The 26,163-nt window shown below is 32.6% G+C and overlaps 2 protein-coding genes across 4 annotated transcripts; both read left to right on the plus strand.

The window, feature by feature from the left end:
* The first annotated feature begins 7,124 nt into the window (after nt 1-7,124).
* PGM (phosphoglucomutase) lies at nt 7,125-12,979 on the plus strand. 2 transcript variants are annotated; one of them, XM_078296368.1, is made up of 22 exons: nt 7,125-7,371; nt 7,446-7,511; nt 7,622-7,666; nt 8,033-8,125; nt 8,221-8,273; nt 8,461-8,512; nt 8,835-8,903; nt 8,994-9,062; nt 9,149-9,271; nt 9,359-9,411; nt 10,153-10,231; nt 10,340-10,404; nt 10,481-10,548; nt 10,970-11,088; nt 11,170-11,244; nt 11,326-11,441; nt 11,622-11,763; nt 11,842-11,923; nt 12,011-12,057; nt 12,217-12,294; nt 12,400-12,505; nt 12,622-12,979. In XM_078296368.1, the coding sequence occupies exons 1-22, from the start codon at nt 7,204-7,206 to the stop codon at nt 12,687-12,689; spliced, it is 1,836 nt and encodes a 611-aa protein (XP_078152494.1). In that variant the 5' UTR covers nt 7,125-7,203; the 3' UTR covers nt 12,690-12,979. The 2 variants fall into 2 exon arrangements, with proteins under 2 accessions (XP_078152494.1, XP_078152495.1); XM_078296369.1 differs by lacking the exon at nt 7,125-7,371 and having other exon boundaries at nt 7,453-7,510; nt 7,620-7,666.
* Nucleotides 12,980-17,753: 4,774 nt separating this feature from the next.
* Nucleotides 17,754-20,795, plus strand: LOC144547243 (junctophilin-like protein). Of its 2 annotated transcripts, none has more exons than XM_078295827.1 (7): nt 17,754-17,956; nt 18,049-18,080; nt 18,202-18,299; nt 18,388-18,470; nt 19,068-19,145; nt 19,738-19,842; nt 20,253-20,795. In XM_078295827.1, the coding sequence occupies exons 1-7, from the start codon at nt 17,873-17,875 to the stop codon at nt 20,538-20,540; spliced, it is 768 nt and encodes a 255-aa protein (XP_078151953.1). In that variant the 5' UTR covers nt 17,754-17,872; the 3' UTR covers nt 20,541-20,795. The 2 variants fall into 2 exon arrangements, with proteins under 2 accessions (XP_078151953.1, XP_078151954.1); XM_078295828.1 differs by having other exon boundaries at nt 17,799-17,956; nt 19,738-19,836; nt 20,253-20,721.
* Nucleotides 20,796-26,163: the final 5,368 nt, after the last annotated feature.

Raw genomic sequence — 26,163 nt, forward strand, 5'->3', positions numbered from 1 at the left:
AGGAAACCTCCGTCACACTCTCTACTACGGAAGCCGAGTATGTTGCGGCCAAAAATTATTACACACAATTACTATGGATGATGCAAACGTTAAAAAATTATGAAATTAATTTTCATAAAGTTTCAATCATGTGTAATAATACAAGTACAATTTAAATATCACAGAATCATGTTTTTCATTCAAAAACTAAACACATGGAAATTAAACATCACTTCATTAGAGATCACGTCGAAAAAGGAGATGTGGAACTTATATATGTTGATACTAAAAATCAAATTGCTAATATATTTATGAAACCTTTAAATGCTCAACAACATAATGAACTTCGTTACAAACTAGGAATGCTAACCTTAGAAGATTAATTTTTGGTCCTTCAATTGAAATAGAAAATAAAATATTCAAATTCAGTTTCAAAATCTCTCCAGAAACAACAATGTGAACCCTACCGTTATAATGGTTCCTGTACTGTTACAACGGTCCATAGCGGCAGACCATAATTTTGGTAGATTTCCTTCCCGTTTATTAATATTCTTTCTTCCAAAACTTTCCAGAGTTTGATTGATATCCTGTCAATAATACAATGTATTTCCAAAATTCTTAGTATTCCTATCATCTCAAATCAATATACTTCCCAAATAATATCAAGTTGCCTTATGCTCAATGGTGTGAAATCCTAATCAAATCTTCCTCGTCTTCTATTTAAGGCACATCATTGTATATCAAATTCATAGCATAATTTTGCCTCTCATTCTCATCAATTCTTATACCTTAACATGTCTTTCAATTGGTCTCAAGACTCCCAAAATGAGTATTCATTTCATTCTTCCCGACCTTGAGTTGATGCTGATTCTCCTGTGGAGTACTATACTTGTCTCGCTTGTGAAAAAGATGGCACAGCTTGGAGCATGTTTACTTGCAATGATTGCAACCCAGCCTTCCATCTTTGTTGTGTTCTCATCAAGCTGGTCCATTCCACTGATCCAAGGTTTAACTCATTTGTATGCGTCGATTGCAAATGCATTCGTGAGGCGCGAGACAAACATAAAAGGAAGCCAAATGAGGAGATTAACAAGGATAATGCTAAGAAGCCAAACGAGGAGAAAGAGATTGAAATGGAGCCAAACTCTAAGGAGAACTAGTTCATTGGAGTTTAGGAGAGACAAATCTATCTATCTATCTATGTGTGTTTTTTATTTTCAAATTTTATTTTCCTTGAATGATGTATCATAGGATTTAATATTAATTTCTATGTTTTTGAAAATTTGCGTCTCCTAGTGAACATCACAATTATTTGATCACTTCTAAAATTCAATATATTTTAATTTAGAAGACTAAAAATGATCATATTAAAATAATTCTAATATCAATATTTCTGTCTATTTTAGAGGCAAAATTATTTCACCACATCTAAATATGTTTTAATGAAAAAGATGAAAATATGATCGATTTCAACAATATAATTTCAATATTTCTGCCTAATTTAGAGGCACAACTAATTGATCATTCATCAAAACTTCAAACTTCTCTTGATTAGAAGAATCACCAAAATTATCAATTTATAATCTTAAATTTCAATATTCATAAATTTTGTGCTATAATCTCAATAGTTTGTCTAGTATAAGAGGCTAATATACTTGATCAATATTATAATCTCAATACTATTTTATTTTAGGAGTATAAAATGATCAAGTCAAGTTTCATTGATATTAAGAAATTTATATATTAATTTGAGCAGAACTAGGGTTTTCTTAAGTTCATCAAGTCCATTGATGAACTCTAGTCTAAACCCATCAAACGGCTTCAAATTATGAATTCGAACCGTTGAAATCCGTCTACTTTACGAGTAATGCGTCTACATGTGAAAATTTTAAACATTCGAATTAATTTAGTATAAAGTCAAGCGGTCAAAATTAGAAGGTTAACAAATTAATTTTAAAGCATTCATTTTTGAACGTTTTTTGACCAATTGACTTTATACTAAATTAATTAAAATGTTTAAAATTTTCACATGTAGACATATCACTCATAAGGCAGACGGGTTTCAACTGTTCGAATTTGTCATTTGAAGTCAATTTGACGGGTTTTAGACTTGAGTTCACCAAAAGACTTGGTGAACTTAAGAACACCCTAGTTCTACTCTATTAATTTCAACATTTTCATAACTAAAAAGAGTCAATGTTCCATATGTTGCACTACCTACACTCCAAAATTCAAATTTAGTGTAAAGTTACATGCTTTAATTTCAATATTTTATTGATATTTTTATTTTTATGCCTTAGTTTATAATTTTATCAAATTAAGGGGGAGTGCATGAATTGAGGGGGAGCCCTCTCTTTGTTTTGAGCATAAATATGTTCTATTTCCACTCTTTTAACTATTTTCAAAAAATGGGAGAGATATTACAAGTTCATGCTATATTAGTATTCCATGACACCACACACACAAACACACAAAAAAGTGAATACACACAAACACAAGAAAAAGGGAAAAACAAAAACTTCAAAAATTTTAAAATTTTCGTACTTTGTGAGAATAACCAATTTATGCACTCACTTGATATGTATGTTCTGCAAATCGTCAAAGGGGGAGATTGTTGGCTTGTGCTATAATCTACTTGTCTATTTTACTAGATTTGCAAAACATATATAAATTGCATTTTACAGTTTTTCTTCTTGAGACATTGTGCAGGTTCATGACAACTGAAGATTCAATAAATACACATCAATGATGAATTAATGAATTGCAATACAACATCAAGAAGGTAGTCATGAAGCATAAGATATTGGACAGTAGAAGTATTATCTCAGGATTAAGGATATTTAATTTGTAAAATTGGTAAAATAAGCTTGAGACTGACCTAAGTGAGGCCTACCGTTGCAACGGAATAAATAAACCCTTAATTGAGTCTGTCATAGTTTAAATCGATCAGAACCGTCACCTGACGGTCAACATTCTAGAGTATTTCCATTGTGAGACGGTCATCTACCGTTGTTTGTCAACTGAATCCTACCGTTAGGCACCGTAATCCACCGTTATGGGTCCCTAATCCAAACATGTTCAAATTAACCTACCGTTGTAATGGTCCCTATACCGTTGCAACGGTCAGCACCATTTAATTCATTTTTGTCAGCTATCTATAAATAGAAGCTATACCAAGGTTTAAAAAGTACCTCTAACTGCCCCCAACTTTAATATTTCATATTTTTAGATCTAGAGAAAGCCATTGTTGCTTGTGCACTTAAACTTCCATACTCACAATCAATCTCAAGCTTATTCAATTGATACAACAACTCCTAGAGTGATCCTACGTGATCAAATCAACTATTACCTTGAGCCTTATTGTTCACCTTGCAATCCATGAGCCCTTTGTTGTTCAGATTGTTTTCTTTGAGCCTTTATTACTCGTGCTCGGGCCGTGTGATTTTTCAGAAGATTGTAAGGGCTCACCGGTTTCACCTTATATTCCTTTCTCATTGGGTAAAGAAAGGTGCGCCATCTCGAAGATTGCGGGCTCCGGAGACGTAGACGTTAGTGCTGAACTCCGTAAATAACTCTCATGTCAAGTGCCTCTAAACTCTACTATTTACTTTATCTATTTTATATTTTAGTTTAGGACAAAGTTTTCCGTCAAGAATAACTATAAGACACACTAGGGACTTATAACTTAGATTAAAAATTTAAAAAGATTCTATTCACCCCCCCTCTAAGTGTCTTTTGAGACCAAAACTTGGAATTAGGACAATTTTTTTTTTGAGGAAAGAATTATGATGAATTCTGAATTATCAATTTGCATAGAGTTTCTAAAAAAAAAGGAAGCGTCTAATTGTCCACAGCCTTTTGTCTACCATTTGTCCACAGCTTTTACTTACGCGAATACTGTAAAATTACTTCTACATACTGTATAGTAATACAATATATAACATAAAATATATAAGTTAATCACAAAACATCCAGCAACTATTTGAAGCGGTCCCATGATAGATAATAAAAGATTGCAACTTGCACAACAGGACAAAAAATTTGTACTTTCAAACTGTACTTTCAGAAATTGCAGTTATAGAAAGTTATTGACAATTAATGTTAGTTATTAGCAGTTATTCTGACAAAAAACGTGATAAAAAGGAAAAATTAAATTTCCCGATTAATTTTTTGTATTCTTTTTTTCTCGATTTAGATTGAACACACAATAAAATCATCAAAACATTGAATACTGTAAAAATTGACCATTTTACCTATAAAAATAAAATGTACAAACTATAAAATAACATATATGTAAAATTTACAAATAAAAACGATAAAATAAAATGTTAAAAAAATGTAAATTTTCAATAATGTAAAATTATCAAATTAAACGGTTAACTCAAAAGGTAAAAATTATAAAATTACAACATTGAAAAATTAGCAGATTAAATAAAAATTAAAAAATATAAATTTGCAATACTGTAAAATTGTAAACTTAAATTGAAAAATAAAAAGTAAAAACTATAAATTTAAAACAATGTAAAATTAGCAGATGAAAACGATTAAAATACAAATTAAAAAACATAAATTTTCAATACTGTAAAATTGTGAATGTAAACTGTGAAAATAAAACATAAAAACTATAAAATTTCAATAATGTAAAATAAACATATGAAAAGGATAAAAATAAAAAGTAAAAACTACAAAATTTCAACTCAAACTACAAAAAAAAAATACAACCTACAGACAATAAATACTATAAAATTTCCAAATTTAAACTATAAATCAAATCCATCTATACTATAAATTTCCTGAATCTAAACATACATACATTATATGTTCACCAAAACAATAATATTCACCACACACAGCATCTGTTCAACACAAACCATAATATTCACCACAAAATATCAAACCTAATTATATCATTTAACATCTAGAAAATCATCAAAAAAAACTATGGAAAGATGTAACTTCTAAATTAAAAACCTCATGTGTTCATTGTTGGAATGAGTAAGAAGCCTTATCACAAGAACCACGCGTTCTTTCGGGATATCATCCTGCATAAAAATAAAATAAACAATGAAACAAATTGGATTTATTTGTAATAAATCTTGCTTTCTTATTTGTAATAAATCCAAGTTATTTACCTAGGTGAAAATCATAGGACTGTTTGTGATAGTATTGTACACAAAACGCAAGAGAAAGATAGCGCAGTCCTGTGATTTCTCTCCTTGTTTTGGGCAGTCCTTATAATCCACAGCAACATCTTTCCAATCAGGTTTGGCCGAAATGTAATATGATATCAGCAATTAATAAAAACTTTAATTCTTAAACCTGCAGTTAATTGCCACAATAAAGGAAAGCTAGTATAACAATACTGTAAAATAGTTAGATGAACAAAGTATAATAAAATAAAATAAACACTCACAAGTCCTCCAGGAAAGAAAATTCTTAAGCCAGCTGATAGTGCGCCAATGATATTCCGTATATGCCCCTTCTTCACCAGAAGATGTGTAATACTGTAAAATTCCTAATTTAAAGTTGTAACTTATGTAAAAAAAATATAATAAAAACTAATGACAATTTTCAAACATAAAGAAAAAGTGTTATTTGACTTGCACCAATACTGTAAAATTCATCATTGAATATTGTAGCTTAAATAACAAGTCTTATAAAAAACGTCGTTGCAATTTTCAACTTCCAAAAATTTTCATAACAGTTTGCAAAATGCACAACTTCGCAAAACTAACAGTGCAATATGAAAACGTTTCATTCTGCACCAGTACTATAAAATTCATCATTCAATGTTGTAACTTAAATAATAAATCTTATAAAAAACGTAATTCACAATTTCAAACATCTAGAAACTTTCATAACAGTTTGCAACATCCACATCTTCGCAAAACTAAGAGTACAAGATGAAAACAATTCAATCTGCCATATACTGTAACATATAACATATATATTGTAATACATATATTTATATATTATAAAAATGAATAATATAAAATCCAGCGAACTTACAACAAATTCAATCATTACTCCGCTCCAATGCTGAACGTCCCATTGCGATCATGTATAAAAAACGAGATCGAGTGAGTAATCTCAAATAAATTCGTAATTGCAAAACGAAAAATGAATGAGAAAAGGTAAGTGTAAAAAAAAACATTCAATATACTGTAAAATGTGAAATATATATTGTAAGTCATATATATATATATGTACTGTAAAAAACAGAAAATACAAAATCAGACGATGTTACAACATATGAATAATATTTTGATAAAAATTCAGTCGAAATGATAAATTTGTTACTGCATACAATGAAAAACACAAATTTAACAGAAAAACTTACTAGATTTGAATATCGTCGTCTTCTATCTGATCGAAATACACTCTTCCATCGCGATCATGTTTAAACAACGAAATTGAGTTAGTAATCTAAAAAAAAATCATCATTGCGATAAAAATGAATGATAGAAGCAAAATACAACAAAAATCACATAAATTACGATTTCGTTTGAATAAAGGTCAGTACCAATGAAATTAAGACCAGCTTGACTGAACTCGCGGCGAAATAGGGAAGAAAAATTCAAAAGATCAAAATCACGCCTGAAACTAGTTCGATTCACGTCTGAAATTAGTTTCGAACTAGGTACGAGAACTCGCGATTCGTTTGAATGTAATTGACGGCTGAATCTTGCGTCGCGACGAAAGAGGAATGAAATCGCCAAATGCAGAGCAAATCTGATCGGATTTGGAAATTTGGGAAATGAAATTCAAAAAAGGAAGGTTCCGTCGTCGACCGACCTGTTTAAATAGGAAGACGAGACCGTTAGAATGTGAGGACCGAAGACAATTAAAGTCAATTAAATTAGAGTCGAATAAGACTGTAAACAAATAATTGACAAAATATAATGGACATGAATCTTTTCTCAAAAAAAAAATGCAGAGTTGCTTCTTGCAATTGGCATCCGATGAGTATAATTCGGACGATCACAAGTCCAGACACGTGGCGGCATCTGTGGGGTCCACCTATAGGCGCTAATTGTCAGACACTGGACCCCCCACGCTTTGGATCCATACGACCGTTGGCACCAAAACACAGGCACACCCCGAGAGGCGGAGCGATCTTATTTAATCACCACACGAGGCAAGTCTCTCTCTATCACAAGACTATTACAAAATTAGCACCCTCTCCCTCTAAAAACCCGCGACCTCTCTCTTTCTCACTCTCCAATGGCGTCCGTGGCATTGAGGCTGAATTCCCTCCTCACATCTTCACCTCCGCACGTGATCTCATCGCGCTCTCCTCTTCTAGCACGTGACCACCTCTTCCTCTCTCGCCGAGCTCCCCTCCAGAGGTTGATTGTCAGAGCTTCTTCATCCGCCGCTCAAGCTCTGAAGGTCTCTCTCTCCGATTCTTTGTTAGTGCGTCTGATTTACATTATTTTCATGCTAAATTTGTATGTGGTGGGCAGATAACTTCAATTCCAACTAAGCCGTTTGAGGGGCAGAAGACAGGAACAAGCGGACTTAGAAAAAAGGTTATAGTAAAATCTGATCTTTGAATTTTTTTTTTGTGTTATTGGTTTTAGTTATTAGGCAATTCGTTGGGATTTTTTGTTGATTTACATTATTTTCTTGGTTTTACCAGGTTAAAGTTTTCCAGCAGGAAAACTACCTAGCCAATTGGATTCAGGTACTCTGCTGCTTCATACGTTTAATATTATATTCTTTCTTAGGAATCTGAATATTATTAAAAGTGGCCCACCGAAAGTCATAATTTCCATATAAACCCCCTCTGATTTTGTTTTAAATAATTTCAAACATTCTATTTGATAAGATAGAGAACTTGCGAAATACATAATTATGGTACATTTTAAAAATTCTTGCCTTTGAACGTGTAATTCATCACAGTAACAACTTAATAAAACATTTGAGGAGTGAGGTGATATTTCTTTATTGGGCATATGAAATAGGCAAATCCACAATAAACAATTATATGCTATATGTTTTATTGGTTGATCTTGGAATAAAATTGTTTTTTTTTTTATGGTTAATATAGGCTTTATTCGACTCCTTACCCCCCGAAGATTACAAAGGAGGATTGCTTGTGTTGGGCGGCGATGGTCGCTATTTTAACAAAGAGGCAGCACAGGTATGTTTTAACTAATTAATTCATTGGTGATCAATTTCTTAATTTATAAAAGATTAATTGCATTTTTTTTATTATTAATTTTGTCATCTTGGCAGATTATAATAAAAATTGCTGCTGGGAATGGAGTGGGCAAGGTCCTTGTGGGCAGGTGAGTAATGTAAATTAACCTGAGTTTACTCAAATATGATAAGATCAGTTTGTTTTGGTACCACAATATCACTCATGCATGTTTAAATATTTTCGTGTTTAATTGGGCTTTTTGGAGGGTACTTGTGCAAAACATCCATCTTTTAGTGGAAGACAACACTTACGAGTGTTCAATGTATTTCTTTCAGGGACGGAATAATGTCGACTCCTGCTGTTTCTGCAGTTATCCGCAAAAGAAAGGTTCTTCTTTACCTTTATTTTACTTATCTATTGTGAATACTATATATGCCCATATATAACATGATAATACCATGTCTAACCGCATAACACAAAAAACTTCTCACTTGACAATATATTACACCCGCTTTATCTTCCCTATTTTTTTCACAAGTACCTAATTACCTTTCATGCATTTATCATCTCTCCAGATGTCAATAAGGAAGGGTACCTTTTTTAACTATATGTGATATTGAGATTTTACAAGGGGTATTGAAGGGTATATTTGGTAGTTTGGTACTATTCTCATCACTGTCATTGCTTTTTATGTTTTCAAATCTGGTAGGCTAATGGTGGCTTTATAATGAGTGCAAGCCATAACCCTGGTGGTCCTGATTATGACTGGGGTATTAAGGTGAAGTTTCATCTATCCATTCATTTGCTTTCCTATAATTATTTATCATCTATCTTCAGATATTTTGTTGTCGTTTTTGTGTGCATACAGTTCAATTACAACAGCGGCCAACCTGCACCTGAGTCCATTACCGACCAAATTTATGGAAATACCCTCTCGGTTTGTCCTCTATCCTATTTCATTGGACAAGATACAGGTTATGCTCACGTAAATCAGGACATTAAAATCTTGATTTGCATATACAGATCTCGGAAATCAAGATGGCAGATATACCAGATGTTGATCTGTCATCTCTAGGCGTGAAAAGCTATGGCAGTTTTTCCGTTGAAGTGGTTGACCCTGTTTCTGACTATCTCGAACTAATGGAGGTATCCTTTTCAACTTCTTTTTCATTACATATTTTCTGATTATACTGCGTTTTTGAATTTTCATCGACATATCTTTATCTATTGCAGGCAGTGTTTGATTTTCAACTTGTCAAGGACCTTCTCTCTCGACCTGATTTCAGGTACACATAATGAATTATCAAGTCCAAAAAGTGAGAAACTAATGCTGAGATCCACCCCTATAAGCAGGGGCGGAGCCATACTTTCAAGTTACGGGGTCAAACGTGAATGAGGGTCTATCATATAAAATTATTCTTGCTGTGAATGAGAGTCATTTTACACTAATTGTAACATTTTACTATAAATTATATAGAAAATAAGTTGCAAATAAAATTTTTTTGAAAAAAATGCGGGTCAATTGACCCCCATTCTTATACTGTATATCCACCCCAGCCTGTAAGTGCAAAAGAGAGTTGAGCCAAAAGAAAAAAAATGACTATAACTATGCCATTTAGTGCAACCATAGTAATTTACAAATTTTCATTTGCACTTTAACTTGGTTTAACTGAGTTAAAATTATTGGTTTGTGGAACTTAGTTAAGAAATGGCAAAAGGATCCATATCACTGACCTACAACCTATGCCATCCTATTGAACTAATAGTTGGGTGCTAGTTGCGAATATCTGGGTGCTGGATATTGCAAATCTTAGAGAAGTCCGGTGTCATTTACCACTAATAGTTGGGTGCTAGTTGCAAATATCTGGGTGCTGGATATTGCAAATCTTAGAGAAGTCAGGTGTCATTTACAAATGAAACACAAACATTTGGTATCATTTTCAAAGAACTGCAAGCCAACTAGCCGCAAAAATTAAGTCGTTTGTAAGTTAACGCTGTCATTTTTGAAACATTTTGGGTAATTGCAGGTTCATATTTGACGCTATGCATGCTGTAACTGGTGCATATGCAAAGCCCATTTTTGTGGATCGGCTTGGAGCTAGTCCGGTTTGTTATGATCTATATCTCTAATGTCATTATTCAATATAATAGCCATTTTCTTATATTACCAATTAAGCCTGTTCTTTTTATTTATTTTTTGCTTTTTTGTGTCAGAGTTGCATTATGAATGGGGTGCCATTGGAAGATTTTGGTCACGGTCACCCTGACCCGAATCTAACGTAAGAAAAAAATGTCTTCTAAATTGTAAAATTTCGTTACAATGAAAATGTGAAATTTTTATAAAATTATGGGCAGGTATGCAAAAGAGCTCGTAACGACAATGTATGGGAGCAATGCTCCAGACCTTGGAGCAGCTAGTGATGGTATGCATTTTGTGTCTTTAAATTGTCTGGATTTTATTCAAGATTTCATTTTATCTATTGCATTATTTTATATATTGCTGTCACTGTTCCCTTGACATATGGAGATACTAATAGAGTGTTGCAAACACTTTTAATTGGAGTGTTGTATTAGGGGTTACAATCATTCTCTTCTCTCGCAATATGGGAACAATACTAAAGTGCTGCAAAGACATTCAATTGGAGTGTAGTATTAGGGTTGCAATTATTCTCTTCTCTTGCCATATGGAGACACTGGTAGTGTGCTGCAAAGACCTTCAATTGGACTATTGGAGTGTTATATTAGAGTTAAAACCACCCCTTTCTCTCGCAATATGGGGACACTACTAGAGTTCCATGCAATTTTTGTTCATTTCAGTTTTAACCAAGGATTCCAAACATGTAGGTGACGGAGACCGAAACATGATTCTTGGAAAAGGCTTCTTCATTACTCCTTCGGACTCTGTTGCAATGATTGCAGCCAATGCGCAGGCCGCAATTCCCTATTTCAATTCTGGTCCCAAGGTAATTTCATTTCATGACCCTTTGTTTATAAATCCTCCATGATCATGCACTCTAAATCATTGAATAAAAATCATGTTCCAGGGACTTGCTAGGTCAATGCCGACAAGTGGGGCCCTTGACCGAGTAGCCTCAAAACTGAAGCTTCCTTTCTTTGAGGTATGTATAAAATGGCAGTGCTATAATCTCAACTGAGGGAACACAATGGGAATTTATGTGATCTTTTACATTTAATTGCAGGTGCCAACTGGCTGGAAGTTTTTCGGGAATCTAATGGATGATGGTAAGCTGTCCATCTGTGGAGAGGAGAGTTTCGGCACAGGTTCAGATCATATCCGTGAAAAGGATGGAATCTGGTGAGAACTTCCATTAAAAAAAAATTTAGAAATTTGGTTAATTTCTCCCATTTTTGTTTCCTTTGCTATTCAGAACTTCCAACTCTTTTTACAACAGCGTTTTACTTTACCAGTGCAATAGATTGTGGTAAGAAATTGTTTTGACATTTCTTGAAGTGCTGAGACTTAATCCTTTTACAGGGCTGTATTGGCATGGCTTTCAATACTTGCAGAAAAAAATAAAAACCGTAAGGTGGGAGAGAAGCTGGTTTCTGTTGCAGATGTTGCCCTGGAGCACTGGTCTACCTTTGGTCGTAATTTCTTCTCAAGATACGACTATGAAGTATGGCATTTTCTGTCCAAAATAAGTAACTTCAAATTGTTTCTGTCTAGGATAGTTCTAATTCGTTTCTGCTTGTAGGAGTGTGAGTCTGATAGGGCGAATCAAATGGTTCAGTACCTTCGTGACATAATTTCCGGGAGCAAACCTGGAGATACATACGGTTTGTTCATTTTCCTTTTCAGAAAAAAATAATTGTTTAGTCTTATAATTCGAATTACTTGCTAATATTTCATATATTATGTTGCAGGACCCTACACACTTCAATTTGCAGATGATTTTGCCTACACAGATCCTGTAACCCCCCCTCCCCCCCCCCCCCAAATTTATTTTCCTAAGCTTTCTGCATTTACAATTTTAGCCACAAGCTGAGTTCCGACATTTAGGGTATTATTTTGTAAAATGACAGCATAACAAATTAATCTCTAATCTTTTTTTAATAATTAATTAATATAGGTCGATGGCAGTGTTGTAACAAAGCAAGGGCTTCGTTTTGTTTTCACGGACGGCTCAAGGATAATATTTAGGCTCTCGGTAAGTACTTGAATGATTTTCTTAATACTAGATTTCTATTGCACATATTTAAGAAATTAGAAAATATCTTTTGTTTGACTATATATCTTTGAAATATTATATCAGGGAACTGGATCAGCTGGTGCAACAATAAGATTGTATATCGAACAATTCGAACCTGATGTCTCCAAGCACAATCTTGATGCACAAGTAGCGCTGAAGCCATTGATAGGTAAAACATTACATTTAATATTTGGTTGCTAACCGTGATAATATTGAATATCGCATGTTGTTTCACATGTCTGAATTCATTGGTCTTACAAGGTATTCGTTTGTTGTTTGGAATAGATTTGGCTTTGTCGATCTCTAAGCTGGAGGAATTCACTGGAAGGCAGAAGCCAACTGTCATTACTTGAGCAAACAGTGAGCAACAGTTCAAAGTCTCTGTTCCTTTTGGTTGATATATATATATATATTTAATTTGTACTAGGATATGTTTTTAACTTTCTGTATATTAGGAACTTTCCCTTTTTGACCCGTAAATTTTCTGGTGGTATATGAGGAAGAGAGCATTACAATGTGCCTATTGTAATAGAGAGTATCAGTTGTAATATGTTGTAATCGTTTTTATTTACTAATAAGTTAAATTTTGTTCCTTTGGATGAATAAAAAACAAGTATCCTAGTTTGGATACTTCTTCATAAAAGCCAAGTCTTTGACTATGAGTTCACTGCCCTGCCTAGAAAATACAGTGTGATGAAGGTTTTTAAAAGAAAATATAACATGCTCTTTGTATTGCCCCCAAGGACTTTCTGATGTGCTGGCACTGGCATATAGCCTCAGATTAGAATTGGAAGCTGCCGGAGTTATCAGGAAAGGGAAAGATTGTAAATTTGACAGTTTTCAGAGGTCGGCAAGTACTGTAGACTAGACGGGACTCTACTTTCCTTGCTCTATATTATGCAGGAATTGGTAAAAATAATCAAGTGCCAGTTTTATGTTATTCTGAGCTGTTTTGTTTTTTCAGCCTCTACCACTTCCATAATATTATAATTTCTGAATTTCATGTACTAGGGATGCAGCAGACAGTTACTTTCTTGTAATTTCCTCTTTAAGTTGGGTATTTTTGCAATGAAAATGACTTTGTAACATAGGGTTCTTACAAATGATCTCCAATTTTATATATCAACAGACTGATTTCATTATTGATGTTAAATTTAAGCTATGGTATAAAGGAACTGCCGCATAATATTAATAATGCTTAAAGAAATTGCAAATGATTCCTTCTAATTGAAATAATAATTATTAACTACAAGAGTTTTCTCTAAAACCAGCATATACGGATACGGATATACCATGCTTGGTGCCAGTAAGAAAAGAAATAACATCTAGAAAAGAAGGTCCCAGTTTCAGTTTGGTAATGAACTAGTCGCACCAGTTCTGGTAATTATTTGGTATTGAGACCTAATGTCCAGGCCATACAAGGAGTAACCGATTTCAATGTCTCGTCACATACTTTCCATTGCACTGAAAATGAAACATGGAAGCTTCAAGCTTGTTAGCTAATACAACTCTGGCAACAAAGAAATGTTCATGACTCATGAGAGGTAATAGTGTCTAACTTGTTACAATTACAATAGCTCAGTATTTTATTCAATTACGAAAAAACCGACAGAATTAACAATAGTAAAATAGTCGTTGGTTTCATTTGATTTTTCTACTGATAGCTTCGGTTCCAATGATCGTGAAAATTTGCATAAGAAACAGACAAGGTCACATAAATCTTATTCCTAAGCTGCATGACCTGAAACTTTTCTCTTAATACTCGCAATTTGATCCAGTGGAGAAAAGTGCCCCTGTGCTATGAGTGAGTATCCCCTCAGGTAACACACGTACTTGAGGAAATTCCAGCCGAGCAATTTTAAAAAGGGTCTGCCTTAGATGCAAGGGAGGTCTTTAAGATTCATGTCACTTCAAAATAAACTATATAGATCTCATTCTACCAGGTCAGGTGCCTGAATGGATCTGAAATGTTGTGCTATTCCCTTTAGTGAAGTTGTTTTAAGTTGGTAATGACGTGTACATCTACAATCACTTGCATTGAACAATGTAGTCTATGCAACAAAGGAGTTGAAAAGTGGGACCAGGGATCACAATTAGACTAAAAATAAAAATACAAAAAGATCAAGCAAGAGGAAACAAAAAAAGTTCAATTTATTAAGGGCGTGCTTCAAAACGCAGAGGGAAACTCCTCATTAAAGGGAACGGAAGGAACGGGCGACGGAGGTAGTCAATCCTCCGCACAGAGTTTTTTACACCCCAAATCGGGGGTACAGATTTGACCAAAACAAAGCACAGCAGTCTTCTCTGCACAGTACCACGTACCCTTCGCTACCTCTTCAATTCTCTCTTTCTGGAGCAGGGAAGAACCGTCGGTCAAATACAGTCTGGCGTACCTTCAATTGGAGCACGCCCGAATAATGAAAAATTTGAGCGGTGAACCAAACATGTGATGCTTATACGGATGAAGAATTAGTTGAATGGGTATGTTGGTGATTTATGAATTGAGCATTCTATATCACTTGACAATTATTATCTTAAGAAATTAAGATAATAATTGTTAAACAAATAAGATTGAAGTTTGATATTATAGACGTCATTATGCGGTGCATATATCACTTATAAAAATAATGAGATTTTGTATGTTTTATTGTTGAGTGAGTCTATGGTACTATGCATATTACGATTTGGCACCGTGCTACGGCTCTATATTCGAGTTTTCAAATCCTAACGGTTGATCCAAACTGTTCATCTTGTTCTCCATATTAATATGTGTTTGGAGACCAAATTTTACATTTTTTGAAATTTTTTTACTATTTTTTTAGATATTTAGAAAATCACTTGATCTGAAAATTCTGGACCATCCAAAAACAGTGATTTTCAATAAATCTAAAAAAATAGTAAAAAAATTTCAAAAAATGTAAAATTTGGTCTCCAAACACATATTAATATGGAGAACAAGATAAACAGTTTGGATCAACCGTTAGGATTTGAAAACTCGAATATAGAGCCGTAGCACGGTGCCAAATCGTAATATGCATAGTACCATAGACTCACTCTTTATTGTTTATCAAATAATTTAAATTTTTTGAAGGTTTAAATTTGAGAGTTCATGATAAATCATCAAACAATATCCTCGGTAGATTATCTAAAATGGGTGGGTTTGGATGGAAGAGTAAATTAGTGAGAATAGTGACTAATTCAAGAATGAAAAATAGTTGCTAACTCAACTTTTGATTGAATTAGTAGAATAGTGAATTAACTTATAAAAAACAAATAAAGAATAATAAATAAAGAATAATAGATAGCTCTTTATGCAAACACCGAATAGTTTAAAAAAACAATGTTATTTTTGAATTAGAGTTATTCTTGCTCCATTCAAATCCATATCTTTAACAATATAACTATAATTAATTAATTTTTAGATTTTTAAGTTTATTTGAATTGATTTAAAAGTAAGGTTAAAATTATTGAAATAAATAATTCTCAAGTAATCCCCCTTATTTAATATTTTAATCTCCCTAAAATGTTGAAACTTTTATCCGAAACCCAGGTTAATATATTTTAAATTTATTTACAGAGAATTTTTTTCTTGAAACCAATTTCTATATCATATGTAATAAAAGAAAAACATGATGTGATTCACACGTCATGATTTGGTCACTTTACATCACGGCACATAATTAAAATTTATTTGAACATAATGTGACGTGACTAAAATAGTGGATGATAGTTATGTCACACAAATAATCACGTCACCAATGGTCACGATCATAGGATAAGCCAGGATGATAGAGGTGTGGGTCATGTAAAAAAACAAGTAGACGAAGGAAAATATGCATTGATCTCAGACCTGGTGGGAAAAGGCGAATATATGTACCTCTATGTAGACGAACTTGACTGCCTGGTACGACACAAAAATGACACTGTGATCATACGTGACATGACTGATTGTATTTAATTATTATTTTTAAATTTTAAGTTAGTTAAAAAAAAATAACAAGATGTACAAAAAAATAAGAAATTATAATTAAAAAACAATGTTGAAAAAATTAGTCACCGACATGATGTGACGTGATCAGGTTAATTTATGTGATGCGACATTACTAAAATGGTAAAAAACAGCCATGTCAAGCGCATGATCATATTACATGACACACATATTACGTCATGTGATCGATACACATGATGTGACATGACCGAACTAATAATCAGAAAGAATTTATATTTAGCATGAAACTTATTCATATCATGAATTCACAAGAGTTTGTACGTTATCACCTTTCCTTTTCAAAATAATCATAAAAAGATTCAAGTTAAATATTTTGTTGAAGTACAAGTATAATTTTTAAATTTTTTGTTTCTAAAACATAAGCTGTAAAATTAATTTTATTATCAGATATGTAAATATTTATATATAGAGAAACTAACTCATCTGAAATATAAGGACGTGATAGAGAATGCAGTTATCCCTCTTATTTTTTAATCGCCTTCTATATCTATCTAATTTATGAGACTATTGGCTGCGATCTAAGTTAATCTCAGGTCAAAGCTCTTTTTTTTTTTTTTCTTGTCACTTGTAGTTGTAGCAAGTTAGGCTATTTAGCAATTAGCACGTGGCCTCTTTACTCATAAGCCCTTATAAAGTTAATAATTATCAGCCATCTTATATCTCATAAATCTCAAATTGGTTATCCTATGTCTCTAGACTTACATGTTACAACAGACATTTTCATATATATATATATATATATATATATATATATATATATATATATATATATATTTGTAGAGGAGGGTTAAAATCACCCTCTCTTTTGTGTTTCTAACGTGCACCCTCCCCTCATATTTTCATTTTCAAAGTTTAAATAGTCGATTTGAACCTTCCAACGTATTCTTCATATTAAAATGGGCTTAGAGACCAGATTTTATATTATTTGGAAATTTTTTGTTATTTTTCAGAATTTTGAAAATCATCACTTTGCTGAATTTTTTATTATTGTTTAGTTTAATAAAAGATATTGGTTTTGAACGATGAATCTAAATTGTTAAAATCTTTCTACTTTACAAATGATGTGTTTATATGTAAAAATTTTAAATTTTCGAATTAATTTATTATAAAGTTAAGTGGTTAAAATTAGAAGGTTTATAAATTAATTTTAATATATTCAGTTTTTTAATGTCTTTTGACCACTTGATTTTATATAAAATTAATTTAAAATTTTAAAATTTTCACATATAGACGCATTACTTATGCAATAGAAGAATTTTAACAGTTTAGATTCATTATTTGAAATCAATCTAATAGATTTTAGAGTTGAATTGACACCCTATTCTACTCAAAAATATAATCGAACTTGTAATTTTTAAAGAACAGATTTGTTAGCAATAGCTGGTGCTATTTGCAAAAGTTTCAAAAATTCTGGGTTTGAGAGAGAGGACTTTCTTCCTTTCTCCCTTTGCCAGAGAGCGAGAGAGAGAGAGAGAGAGAGAGAGAGAGAGAGAACGACCAAGCGACCGAGCTTGGGGGCGATCAGCAATGGCGTCAGGACACCCTGCTCTAACGGAGATTGGCCCGGACGGCCTAGCCCGCGAATCCCCCGTTATCGCCTACACCGAGAAGGTGCCTCTCTCTCTCTCTCGCTCGCTCGCTATGCAATTTTCGTTAAAATCCCTTCAATTTTCTCATAATTACACGTTAAAACGCTGTTTCAGGTCATTGCGGCAGAGCAACTTCAGCTTAAGAAGTACGCACTCTTAACTCCTTCTCTCTGTCAGATCTGTTTCATTTCTCTTTAATTTGTGCAATGTAGCATGATAATTGGTACATATTACTTGAACGGATACTAAAATTGAGTAATATTTCAGATATATACAGGAGAACTACTCCAAAATTAGAGATGTAGAGCGTGAGCTAGAGGGCTTGAATCTTGAGATGAAACTGACAGCTGGTCCCAAGAAAGCAGGTCAGTTGCTTTTACAATTGGCAGATCAATTAATTACTATTTCTTCCTTGGTATTCCAATTTCATTTTTTTTTCTTATTGCTGTTAAGCTCTGGAGTACTTGCGAAAGAAGATAGAGATAGCAACTGAGAGAATACGAGTAGCTAAGCTTAAAGAGGAACAAGCAAAGAAGGTTAATTTCGTCAATGCCCAACAATATGCAACATTACTTATTCTCCTTAAGAAATAATTTGGAATAACGCCCACCATTTTTCCGATTGCCAGAAAGTTGCTAAATTTTAAACTGAGTCAAGTCAAGCAAAAAATATTAAACCGAGTCAAGTTGCTAAATTTAAACTGAGTCAAGTCAAGCAAATAATTGCCTTCATTTCTTCATAATAACTCTTATCAAATTTATTTACACAATCTCTTACAAACTCAAGATGAACATTGAGTCTGATTCTTGAGATTTGAGGTTTTTGTGCACTTGTACTAAACAGGAAAAAAAAAAAAATCTTAGTACAGTATTAGGCTAATTTGTTGATTTTTTATTTGCTTTACCTCTTATTCCTTTTGGATTTGTTGATTTTTGATGTAAATTCTTAGTACAGTATTAGGCTAATTGTTGATTGATTTCAAATCAACTAGTCCGGAGCTTATGTAAATTCGAAAAGGAATTTGTTGCTTTACCTCTTATACCTCAAAAATCAAAAATCAAACTTGAGAATTTGATGTAAATTCTCAACAAGTCGGCTGATATGCTTTACCTCTTATTCCTTTTGGATTTTAGGCATGGGAAGCAGCTCAACAAGCTTTGAAAGAAGAAGAGGCTGCAAAACAGAAGCTTTGTGATGATCTCAATAGTCTGGTAATTATTGATTTTTTAAACTCAAGTTAATTACACTGATTGTCCTTAGAGAATCATCATGAAATTGTTTGATCCCCATTTTGGTACTTGCACTTTTGAGTTTGTAACACTTTGGTCCAAACCATCAATTATAAATCAGATAAGTAAACAGAAACCTCACATGGATGAAATCAGTTCAGTGGTGTATCTTTAGTCAAAAGTTGTTTTCGCCATGAGAACCTTGCCTGGGATATTTAACCTTTTTTTTTTGTTACTTGAAAAACAATCACAGAACCAAAATTGTAAAACTGACTGGAAAAGAATGGTACTAGCAAAAATGGTATGCATTGCATTGAAGGGCCAATGTGGCTACTTTTAAAAACCTAGCTACCAAAACTGGACGACCATTTTTGTAATTTACTCCTCTTTTACTTTGTTAAATATTTACATGCATGCAACTTGATGCTAGTCTCAGATTTTTGAAAATACTAAAAATTTAACATTAGATCTCTATACCAAATCAGGCCAGGACTAGTACTGGTAGTTGCCGGTTGCTACAAATAGAATAGTCATTCGACCTAATTTTTATTAATAATTTTAAAAAATATCTTAGGTGCAAGAAAGTGCAGCATCTCAGTTTTCAAGATTAGAAGAGCTAAAAAAGCGGCTTGAGGCTCTCAATCCTAGCAGGATCTCGACTGATGCGACACTAGTTAGTGTAGTTATATCGAATTTTAACCATCTGCACTGTTTCAGTCTGATTTTGTTCCTTTTTTAGCCAAAGAGCAGTGATCAATCCGGTAAAGGATTGTTTTGACCAGATTCAGTAACTTGCGGATTGAGTTGACACTAATGTTTACTGTTAAATCGACGGTTCAGTTCTATTTATTTTCTAGCGTGTATTTCTAATGAAATTATGGGGATCATTTGTAACTATATCAAGAAGTTATAAATGGGCCGTTCCTGTGATCTGACTAGTCCAGTACATCTAGTGAACGAACAAATCTAAGCTGAATCCAACCCATTAACCCATTTAGGTGGCCTTAGTCTTGTACTATATTGGTGAACCAGTTTTTTTTTTTCTTTTTCTTTTTCTCTTTGACATATACTTTTCTTGGCCCTTTCCAGGATCCAAAAACAAATGCTCAGAACCAAACAAGTGTACCAGCTCCAGTCAGTACCCAGGAGCCTAATTCAGCAAATGTTTCTACTACAACCCCTCAAAATCCTACAATTACTGCCAGTAATAAAGTAGAAGCACAAAGCCAGAAACCTGCTACCTCTGAAGCAAAAGAGAAGCGAAGGCCTCAGAATTCGGGTAGAGGAGGGAGAGGCAGTCTAATTTTGTCTAAGGGGAGAGGGAATGGCGGGTCGGGTTGGACTGGTGCCGGGTTTGATGTCGACCTGGGCTCTTGATCCATGGATTTTACTGTCCATTGCTCCCTCAAGAGGACACCTCATGTCAGCACTGTTTTGCCATTACTGTGTTATTCTTTAAATTTTGATTCAGATCTCTTAGTGTGACACATAAAATATTGATATTTGTGTATAGAACGTTTTAGAAATCTAAAATGTTAGTTTACTCTTCAAGCCAAAAGGACAGACATTACACTAATTACTCTTGTACGATTACTTCTCGCTAGCTTTTTCATTGTTATCAAATTTATGTTGAATTAAAACAGTTCAATTAAAATATTGTCACCGAATGAGTTGAAGATGATATGTCAAATGTCCATTCTTTTGTGTTTTTAGAACCCTTCGACCTTTTTTTCACTTTGACTTCCAAAACAAACTAAAATGATAAATAAGAAGACATTTCTCTGCTTTTTTTTTTAAAATAAAATTTTAACTATTTTTTAGAAAAATAAAATTGCAACAATCGAAAACACTCTAGGAACTTTTATTCAGACGCATCTAGCTTATTTATTCCGCTTCACCAAACGATAAAATTATCTTCACTAATTTGGGTTAGAACAAAAGAGGATCAGCGCTTTAGCATTATGCCCATTTCGGATGCATTACTATAGATTTTTTTTTTTTTTGTCGCATAAACGCCCGTAGGCCTTGTATTAGAAACTGATACCAGTTACATTCAGAAGTAAAATTGGAAAAGCTCCAACTCCTTAAAACTGAATAAAGATTGCTTAAACATTAAATATATGATGAGTAAAACCCACATAATCCCGTACCTGCATTGTACCCTTTTTTTGCCAAGTAATCAACCATTTCATCTTGGTGACGACTTACATGTGCACACGAAAAGGCAGGGTGCTGTTTCAGTAGATACCAGATATAAAAAAAATCACTGAAAAGGCGCGCCAATCTGAATCTATTAGTGAAGAAGGTGCATTCCAAAATACCAGATTGAATTGAATATAGGCATGCCTATTTAAGTGAACGTGTATCCTCCCAAGTACATGACTGAGTACAATTAGCTCAAATGAGTTCCTAGCCGAGCGATTGGAATTCGGTGCCTCTGTACATATAGGGAATCTGTTTTGAGAACTTAAAATTGGCGGCTCGGATCTAATTGTACTCAGTCAGGTATTGCACTGGATCTAAATTCTCTTTAAGTGCCTCTGCCTAAGACTGAATGGGACAGCCGGACAACACAAATACACAATTGTCTCCTTGAAGACCTATACACCACCAGCTCCCCCCTGTTGAACATGATATAATCCATCCTGAACCTAAGAGCCATCCGAAAAACAACAGTACCATGATTCCAACAGTGGGCTGGATCAGTATCAGGGGCTCTGTACCTGACTGGTTTAGAGGCTTTTCTCTGTGCAGCAATACCCGTTTCAGTCGGTCTTTTTTGACAGCCAATTAATATTAATATACTATATAATCGAAAATAAGGGGGTTATTATTTATTTTGGCGTCTCTTTTCCGGCCGAATCCCGATCAGGATCTAATTGCTGGGTTTTCCTCTGCTGTGTTCCATCGTGCAGCAGGTTTTAATGAGCGTTAAAACGGATCGAAAATGGATGGGTAGAATAATAGGCGAGAACTGTTGAGCCGTTGCGCTCAATTGGTAATTCAAACAGTACCAATACATAAATGGGCCCCATTGCCCTTAATTATATTGAATGTATTGTACGCTCATTTGAATCTAAATTAATGCTTCTATGTTGTGAATTGTGATCGTTTTTGAAGTTCTAAAATTTATTATTCAAATTCTCTTCAAAATGTACGGGTATGAACTAAAATGCGCACTTATATCAAATTACACAATTTGGCACAATTTCAATTAAAATAGTGGTTAATAGTCTTCAACAGGTGCTTTGAACTTTGGACTCTTTAAAATGCACGCTTGTCTCGTTTTAAGAAAAATGATTCGTTTGTACCGAAATAAATACCCATTTGTTCATTTCTTTGTACAGGTGACCAAGAATACATGTAGAGTATGTGAGAGTGAGGACTAGAGAAATATTAGGTAGTATTTGATTCGCGCTATAGATAATTTTATGAAATATTTGGAATTTATAAAATATAATATCAAGAAATATTATTTATGATAATGTGTTATTATTATGTTTGATTTTGAATAGCTATCGCTTCCAGAATTTTAGAGAATATGTGATTAAAGTTTTATATTTATTATAGATTACAGTGGCTATGGGAATTTAAAAAAAAAAAATCAATAATACGTTTTATTTTCAAAAAGATAATTATTTAAAAAATGAGTGATTCCCGTCAAGCGAAATAGGAAAAAAAAAAAATCTACTCTTACCATATATGATCATGAATTATGAAATTGTAATAACAAAGTGATCACACAACCGTATCAATTCTCTTATCATTTTTGATAAAATCGGTAATGTAAAAATTGGCATTGAGATGGCAGGGAGTTGCCTTAAAAAATAACGGAACAAATGCCCCATAATATTCCTTTCCTCAAAGCCTCAACGAATCATGTATCATGTTATCGTATTTAGCAGTTAAATAAAGTTAGGGAGATAATTATTAGGAGCCTGATAATTGTACCTCAAACAAAATTCAAATGTGTCCTCAAAGTAATTTAACAGAATTTTTTTTCAATGTTATCTAACTTTCATTTTCAGCGCTAATATCTTAACATTTAAAGCTCTGTTTATAACGTTTTAAAATGTTACTCGCAAACACTCAAACCTCTATCTAAAATTATTTAAATTCTAAATTTAGATGGTTTAACTCCTAACTATTTTTGTCTTGGGAGGTGATATGAGTACCCGCACTCTCATCCCTCCATTATACCCCCAATTTTATTTGTTCAATATCGTCCACATTTCTCATGATCTATAAGGAATTTTGTGAATCTAAAATCACGAACGTCTTCTACACAATTTTATCTTTCAAATGAGATCCATGATGACATACTTTCGAGCTCGTCATCACACAAGTATTTATACCTCGTCATTTAAGTATTTATACATAGTATTTTTCACATATGACACTGCTGACATTTAAAAGTATTAATATCAAGTATTACAAGTATTTATATCTATGGACTGAAGTATTTATACCTATGTGGTCAACTATTTTTGTTAGAGAAAAGTTGACGCAGGGATGATTAGGGAAATGTGATGCGGAGATGCGGGGTCCACGATTAGGGATAAATACTTACAAGTATAGGTATAAATACTTGTACGATGCGGTATAAATACTTGTGTGACGATGAATCCGAAAGTACGTCATCATGGATCTCATTTGAAATATAAAATTGCGTAGAATACATTCGTGGTTTTAGATTCGCAAAATTCCTCATAGAACGTGAGAAATGTGGAAGATATTGAAAAAAAAAAATCCACCTCTAAAAACGTGTATGATTCTTCTCCCCCATGTAGTTTGAGTGGTCTCTCCATATAGTTATACATGCAAGTATTAATATCTTAATTTGCAAGCATTAATTTATTATCTTCCAAGTATTTATACTAGTGTTTTGAATAAATTTAATTAAATTAGCTAGTTAAGTTAGTTTATGGGAAGTTAAAATCTGTTTAAGAGATGGGGGTATAATGCGGGTACTGGAGTGTGGGGATTGAAATAATTATTCTTTTGTCTTTAAGCCAAAGGATGAAAGATTCCTTTCACTCACCTTTTCTTTTTTTTTCTCTGATCATTCTCGTCAATTTTTCTGACGATCCGTGATGAACTTTGTGAATCTAAAAATGCGAATGTTTTTTACTTGATTTTCTCTTTTAAATCAGATCCATGAAGAATAACTTTCGAGTTATATTTGTGTCGTCTTTGTTTTTTTACCACTCTGTGACTTTCAGTTTTTTTTGTTTTACTTCAAACAACTTAAAACTTTTTTTTTCGCATAAACCTCATGTACAAGTGTATAAACCTCATTAATAAAACTTCAAATCTCTAGAATAAAGCGTATAGACCTCATGTACAAAGAATTTAAATCTCAACAATAACACTTCAAAGCGTATAAACCTCAATAATAACACTGCATGTACAAAACATATAAACCTAATGTACAAAGCATTGAAAATTTTAATGGTTGTAGACTGAGATTTGAAAATTTGAAAATTTAAAGTGCTCATTAGTTTTACTTTAGAAAAAAAAACAAACGACTTTAAAATTACTTAAAAGTATTCCTTCGTGGATCTTATTTGAAAGATAAAATCGAATAGAAAATGTTCATATTTTTAGATTCGTAAAATTCATCACGGATCGTTGGAAAAATAGATTAAAATGATTAGAGAAAAAAATAAAAAAATGGTTGAAAATAATATTCCTTTTTTTGGCTTGAAAACAAAAATAGTTAAAATTATTACAAACATAGCTTTAAAAGTTTGGATATTAGCGTTGAAAATGAAAGTTAAACAACATTGGAAGTTTTTTTTTCTGTTAAACTACTTGGGGGACACATTTGGATATGATGGCTCGGGAAACCAGAACATTTCTCTAATTATTATTAGAGTATGGCTATGTGCAATGCATAATGTATATTAATTTGTACTATAGATTGATATATTTATTTTTAAAATCTAAACATTTGATTTAAATCGTTTAATATGGTTATCGTATAAAAAAAAAATCTTGTTTACTAAATTTTACATTTTTATTTTGCAATTTATTTAGGTAGAAAATCATTACTTTTGAATGATTAAAAATCTCTGGATCAAGTAATTTTTTATCTACCTACAAAAATAAAAATAAAACGATAACTAAACAAATGTAAAATTTGATTTATAAGTATATTTTTATATGAAAATCATGTTCAACAATTCAGATCAAATGTTGAATCTTAAAAATTAGATATTAGTTTATATTACAAACCATAATATGCGCAATGGATAGTAACATAGCGTCACTCTTATTATTATATATAAAAAGTTGTAACAAGAATTATTTTTTATATTTTTTTATCGCACTATCTACAATCTCACTACATTGTTAAGTATTTAATTTCAGTTGAGATACATGATAAATTCATATAAACGATGACGTGCTTGAAAATCGAATCATTTGAAATACGTTTTGACAATGTCATCAAAACTGAATAATTTAAATAAATAATTGAAAAAAAAAATCAATGTTTAGATACAGATAAACTTAAATGAACATTTCTTTCTGCTTGCTAAGACGGGAATAGGGGTGTCAATGGCATATTTTTATTCGTTTATCCGATTCGTACCGTATTCAATAAGACGGGTATGAGTAAGATTTTTTTTTTTATAAATTTATTGGGTATGAGTACGGGTAAAGATTTTTTTTTTCTGTTATCAAAACGGGTAAGGGTACAGATAAAGCCTATTTCGTATCCGTTACCCGATCGGGTAATTATATAAAAAATTTATATATATTATATATCTCCAACAGTCCAACTAGCAACTACTCTTGATCTTGAAAAACAAAATTTATTAAATTTTCTAACTTGAACAATTGATCATTTATGCAACTATATTAAACATAATTCATTGTTAAAGCACTTGAACAATTGACCATCTTGTTTTTATTTGCATGCCTGATTTTTTTTAATTAAAGAACATATATATTTGTTTTTTTGAATTTGTGTTTTGATAAAAAAAAAAACAATTTA

This window comes from Carex rostrata, chromosome 31, assembly GCF_964058835.1.
Source record: "Carex rostrata chromosome 31, lpCarRost1.2, whole genome shotgun sequence".
Classification (NCBI taxonomy): domain Eukaryota; kingdom Viridiplantae; phylum Streptophyta; class Magnoliopsida; order Poales; family Cyperaceae; genus Carex; species Carex rostrata.

What these genes read in the sequence shown, in the direction of transcription:
- LOC144547243 (XM_078295827.1), top strand. Translation starts at nt 17,873, where the DNA reads ATGGCGTCAGGACACCCTGCTCTAACGGAGATTGGCCCGGACGGCCTA. An exon ending in GAGCAACTTCAGCTTAAGAA is followed by an intron (nt 18,081 to 18,201) that starts GTACGCACTCTT and finishes GTAATATTTCAG; the next exon opens with ATATATACAGGAGAACTACT. An exon ending in GTGATGATCTCAATAGTCTG is followed by an intron (nt 19,146 to 19,737) that starts GTAATTATTGAT and finishes AAAATATCTTAG; the next exon opens with GTGCAAGAAAGTGCAGCATC.
- PGM (XM_078296368.1), top strand. Translation starts at nt 7,204, where the DNA reads ATGGCGTCCGTGGCATTGAGGCTGAATTCCCTCCTCACATCTTCACCT. An exon ending in ACTATCTCGAACTAATGGAG is followed by an intron (nt 9,272 to 9,358) that starts GTATCCTTTTCA and finishes TATCTATTGCAG; the next exon opens with GCAGTGTTTGATTTTCAACT. An exon ending in CACCCTGACCCGAATCTAAC is followed by an intron (nt 10,405 to 10,480) that starts GTAAGAAAAAAA and finishes AATTATGGGCAG; the next exon opens with GTATGCAAAAGAGCTCGTAA.